At 37.6% G+C, this 5000-nt stretch overlaps 2 protein-coding genes across 23 annotated transcripts in view; one reads left to right on the top strand and one right to left on the bottom strand.

Moving 5' to 3' along the window:
- The window catches only part of LOC122255359 (uncharacterized), a 27023-nt gene extending 26804 nt beyond the window's left edge, over positions 1–219 (top strand). For all 3 annotated transcript variants that reach the window (XM_086553969.1, XM_086553967.1, XM_086553968.1), the window contains one exon: positions 1–219. This exon is cut by the window's left edge and continues 649 nt beyond it. In XM_086553969.1, coding sequence (XP_086410095.1) covers positions 1–10 — 10 coding nt within the window. In that variant the 3' untranslated portion in view covers positions 11–219.
- An 807-nt stretch (positions 220–1026) lies between these two features.
- The window catches only part of Sin3A (SIN3 transcription regulator family member A), an 83666-nt gene continuing 79692 nt past the window's right edge, over positions 1027–5000 (bottom strand). For all 20 annotated transcript variants that reach the window (XM_086553948.1, XM_086553957.1, XM_086553963.1 and 17 more), the window contains 5 exons: positions 4760–4966; positions 4255–4458; positions 4023–4135; positions 3649–3808; positions 1027–3275 (listed from right to left, as the gene is read on the bottom strand). In XM_086553948.1, the coding sequence (XP_086410074.1) occupies positions 3039–3275; positions 3649–3808; positions 4023–4135; positions 4255–4458; positions 4760–4966 (921 nt within the window). In that variant the 3' untranslated portion in view covers positions 1027–3038. The remainder of the gene's footprint in view (positions 3276–3648; positions 3809–4022; positions 4136–4254; positions 4459–4759; positions 4967–5000) is intronic.

The raw sequence follows: 5000 nt of genomic DNA, 5'->3' as shown, positions 1-5000 counted from the left end.
TCTACCGTGACAAATTATTTCTTCGAAAGGAAAATATATTCTTTTTCCTTTTTCGCCCAGTTCATACGGGTCAGAGTGATCTGCCAATATCCACTTGCCATAATATTGCCTATCTTTTATAGCTAGGATTTGTAAAATGAAGTTTATATCCGTACATCCGTACAAATTTGTCATTTAGGATTTTTATAATCGATCACTATAGGATTCAGTTGATATTAACCTCAGTGGTTCTTACAGCTGAAATTGTCAGTTTGTATATGGTCATGTATAGTATTACATTCACATTTCATCATGTAGATAATTCATTGCAGTCAGATTGCCTCACGAAACTGCAGATACAGCATTATCAATACAATCATTTTGTAATCAACGAACTAGTTTAGCCCTCATTAGGATAGTGATAATCATCTGGTGAACTTGTTAGAAAGCCTTGTATCGCTATAGTATCGTGTTGAGGTCAACTTTGGTTTCAGGACGAAAGGTTTGCCAAAATGTGTTGATCTCAATGCGTTTCAACTCATGTACCACCGGTCCTTTTTGATTAAGTATAAAAGTTGACTGAGAAAAGTTCGAAATATATCTTACAAACTTGAGAAACATATTACAAGGCAGTATCAATCTTAAACTTTAGAGACAAAGTGATTCGAGTGCTTACTTAATCTTATACTTAACTGCCAATATTTTTTATAGGAAAGATACAATTAAATTTATGACTTAATTTTTGTATGTTTTTTTTAATAAATTGAATACATGTATGTCTTGCTTATTTACAAAATACACTGAACGTCATATGAATCAAGGAAGTCATCATGGACCAGTTGAGGGCCACTCACTTAAAGGAACGTTATGAAATAATGATAACTACTAACTGATAACTAGTGAACTTCCATATACCACTTACATAACGTAATTGAATGTTCATGTCCATAATATTTGTTTTCAAATAAGAAAAGTGTTAAACAGCTTTGCCCGAAAAATAAAATTCTTGCCATCTTAAAGAATATTCAGGTCAAATGAAATTGCATGTCTGTTTCAATAGAATGTAAAAAGATTTATTGTTTTCAATATGTCTATTACAAACACTTTCTGTGATTGACACGAGGGATAGAAAAGAAATATTTCTCTAAATACACGGAAGTCACCAACTTAGGTGTGCTGTATTTCCTTCTATACTTGTACTACAAAAAATAATTTGACATGTGTTGATTAAAGGAGATATTCTGGACAGTATCCTCTTCCCGTGGCACAATATTCAACATGGCATGTTTGGAGTGAAAAGCAGTAAATGCTTGTCCTTGAATATTATAATAGAGGAAATGGAATTGCATGTTTAAAAAATGCAGAAAATATATATATTAAATGACTGGCTCTCACCATTACTTAAGCAAGAGAAAATCATACAGTCTGTTTTGGTGCAGGAACATGTTCACAACACAAATGAAATGACTGTACAACTGACACAAACATTATAACAAATTGTTTAAACCAATGTATTCAAATTAGAATTAGACTCCAATTTCAACAAATTCAGAAATGGTTCCTCCGGCTCCTCTTTCAAGCTGCCAGACACCACCTTTCACAACCTCTCAGATTGCCCTTGTACCACCCTTCCTGGCAGTGGCTTCAGCAGTGTCTCCAGATGAAACCCATTTAAATTTTTTTAAGTATGTATTTTGTGTTGCAATGCCCCATCCTTGGCAATAGGATACCCTCTTTCAGACAAAATCTGGCAGTACGCACACCCGCGCCGGCTTGACTTCTTAAAGCTAAACAGTGTCATCTAGGCCGCGGCAGTTTTTTGAGACGTCCAGAGTTCGAGAGGAGATGAGGGGTTCATGGTGACCTAAAACTATAACAGGACCCTACATATGTATTTCGGGGGGAGGGAGAAAGAGGGGAGTGAAAAAAGACTAAGAGAAAAGAAAAGTTGCCGAATACTGTTTCTTTATAGAACCGTAGAATATGAAAATATGCTTGTGTATATGTGTTCTGTAACCTCAGGTGTGTGTGGTGTGGGAAGGAAGCTGTAGAATACTTATAAAATACTTTACACATTTATGTATAACTTCTTGCCTCTTGACTTTTATCTCATTGAATTACTATGGCTGCCAAGAAGCCACAGATAATTCATATCCCTGATTACATATATATTTATATATATACACTGTATATATATATATATCTGGTAATAAATAACCAATTAATAGTTATTTCCTATTCATCTCAAGGAAAATCATTTGGCCTGTGAAGAGCCCACAACAATTTGCCACTGTCACCCACATCTCCCCTCAATCCCGTCTTATACAAGGAAACATCATTATTAACAAAAAAACATAATCAGATCATCTGTACAACTATAAATTATAATTATCATTCACTTGTACAACTGGCTCACTCATGAGTCCACTCTCTCGGTCCCAGCAACAGTACATTAGAAAGGAGTTGTTGCAAAATTTAGTAGCAAGTTTGTGCTGTGGAGACCATGCAGTGCAACGGATGGTGAATGGGGCAGTCCATTGAGGGCAGATTCTTGTCACTGGGATGCTTCAATGCTGCAGCTCGCATTTACATTTTAATACTACATTGTACTGACAGGCATTCGTGAGGCACATCAATTGATTTTTTTCTTTTTCTTTTTTACTTTTTTTCTTTTTTCTGCATCAGTAATTCAAAATGTTTTGGTCTTCTCCAGTCTTGGAACTTCTGCTGAAATCACTCGTAACTGATGCATTAAGATGCATAATATACAGAACACATGCTCAACACTTCATCGCAACCTGAGACAGTGTAATTATTCGATCTGTCTCTTCCCACCCCAACACCACTCCTTGCCTCCATGCTGCGACTTGAGGTCCACACCACCATCCCTGCTACAATCTTGTACTTTGAGGTGACGTCCACACACCTTTGCTCTTAGAGCAAAGTTAAAAGTCACAGCTCACAGTGTGGGATTTTGATCCTCCACTGACACTCATTCTGCCCACCCTTTTAATCAGTCTGACAACAGCTGAGTGAGGTGGTAAGGTGAACACCACATGTTATGACCCACCACTCTCTTCCAGTTCACACTTGTACTTGTTGTAGGGTGCAAATGGGGGTCGGGAAGGATCATCAATGCGCACTACTCTTGTGCAATTTGGCCGCAACCCATCTGTGTGCCCCAGGAACCAGTCTGTAGCAGCTCGTTGATCTGCTTCTGATACATGTCTTGTGCACCAATCACTGTGCCAGGAAACAAGGCCACTGCGCATCCTTCGACTAACATGTTCATGACTCTGAAATGATAAAAATATAAAATTGAATAAACATTTACCAAATATCTAATGTATAACAACAACAGATTAGGAGCAAAAGGATCTTGACTTTTAGCCCGTTAACGTCGAATGACAAGATATCACATTGAGTGGTGGTAGGACCAGATGCTGGGGATATTTTGTCATGGCTTTCCTTCTGGCCGAGTGATCGACCACGTATTGCTAAGTCACAGCCAGAGCAGGTAAAATGCCTTTAGGCTTATGCGTTTGAAATAACCCGGTGTTTAGACCATTTGAAGCCAAAAAAGCCCTGTTGGCAACGGGTTAAAGAATAGTTGCATCATATATGAAAAAATACCATTTAGGTAAATGAAATGAGCAACTTGAAGCTTACCTGTTTTGCTCTCTTGAGTGCTTGCTTCTTGTACATGTAGGAATCACTGTTCACTACAAATACCATTTTGAAAGAGGAGAGATTGAACTTGCACTGAGTGTTGTCTACAATGTCCATATCAGGGCACACAGGAGGTTTTACATCTTCAGCACAGCTATCCCTGCAAAACATATTTAAACATTGAATATCATACATATTTTGGACAATATGAACCATATCTAGAGTATAAATGATAATTCTCATATTGTGCTAGTGAGAAGTTAATAAAAAAAAAATGAGACTATGATAGATAATCTACAGTCTTGTGAATTACTTCTATATGTTACATGTGAAAACAAATGTTCTGTACATCTTCCATGACAAGGTAGACATACTTTTCAACTTCCTGATTGGTCTGTCTTGCAGCTGTCAGTTTTCTCCAAGATCGAAGATTACGTGGGAGAAATACTGGTTTTCTGGACAGCTGGGCCTGCATGGCAGGAGACATCTGGAAAAAGAAACCCAACATTATTATACAAATCTTTATACTATACTTCTTATGATGAAAATGAACTGTATTTCCCAAATACGACCTCACATTCACAAGCAAAAGAGAGAAACACTAACCTGAGGTGCGACGGAAGAAACATATTTTTCAACGTAGGCACTCCATCTTTCCACTTCAGCAACAGCAGGTGGAATTGCAGAGTGTGCTGAGGAAGGAACTGTGGTGTTGTGACTAACTGCTGAGCCTGCACTGCCTCCGCTGTCATTCTCCTCTTCAATCTCCGTGTCTATCAGCTCTATGGTCATTCTACAGTTTCTTTTGTACTGTGCAAAGGAATATGATGTATGAGTCATTAATACATAGATATAAGTCTCAGCACCTGAATATTATCAGCAAACACACCTGATCAACTGGAGGAAATGTTAAGGATAGGAAAACAATTTGATCCTAATCATTGAAGAAGAGATGAATAAGAAAGAATGCTGAATACAAGGATAAAGGAATAATACCAATTTATAGAAAATAATTTGTACATTACTGATGTTACAAAGGGCCCTTTTATCATGACGTTATCCTCATCAAATAAGATTCCGAACAAATATGAATATAAGAAGGAATAATTACTGTGTAAATTTTGAAGCAGTTCTCATCTTGTAATAAGCGCTCTGACTTCTTCTGATAAGCTTGTTCTGCTGCCAACCTTCTGTGTGCGGAGGCTAAAGGTCCGCCAGCAGCACCTTTCTTTGCCTCACTCAGGTACATGGTGGTGCACTGGACTGGAGGGTCATCACACACCAAGTGTTGTAACTGCCTTACAGCACTAGTAACCACCTGAAATGTAAGAAAATTGAACCTCATTAATTCT

Source organism: Penaeus japonicus, unplaced genomic scaffold (genome assembly GCF_977035675.1).
Source record: "Penaeus japonicus unplaced genomic scaffold, GWHDUDI00000001_assembly GWHDUDI00000029, whole genome shotgun sequence".
Classification (NCBI taxonomy): Eukaryota; Metazoa; Arthropoda; class Malacostraca; order Decapoda; family Penaeidae; genus Penaeus; species Penaeus japonicus.
The sequence above is the reverse complement of the archived record's forward strand: the minus strand, read 5'-3'. Positions and strand labels throughout refer to the sequence as shown.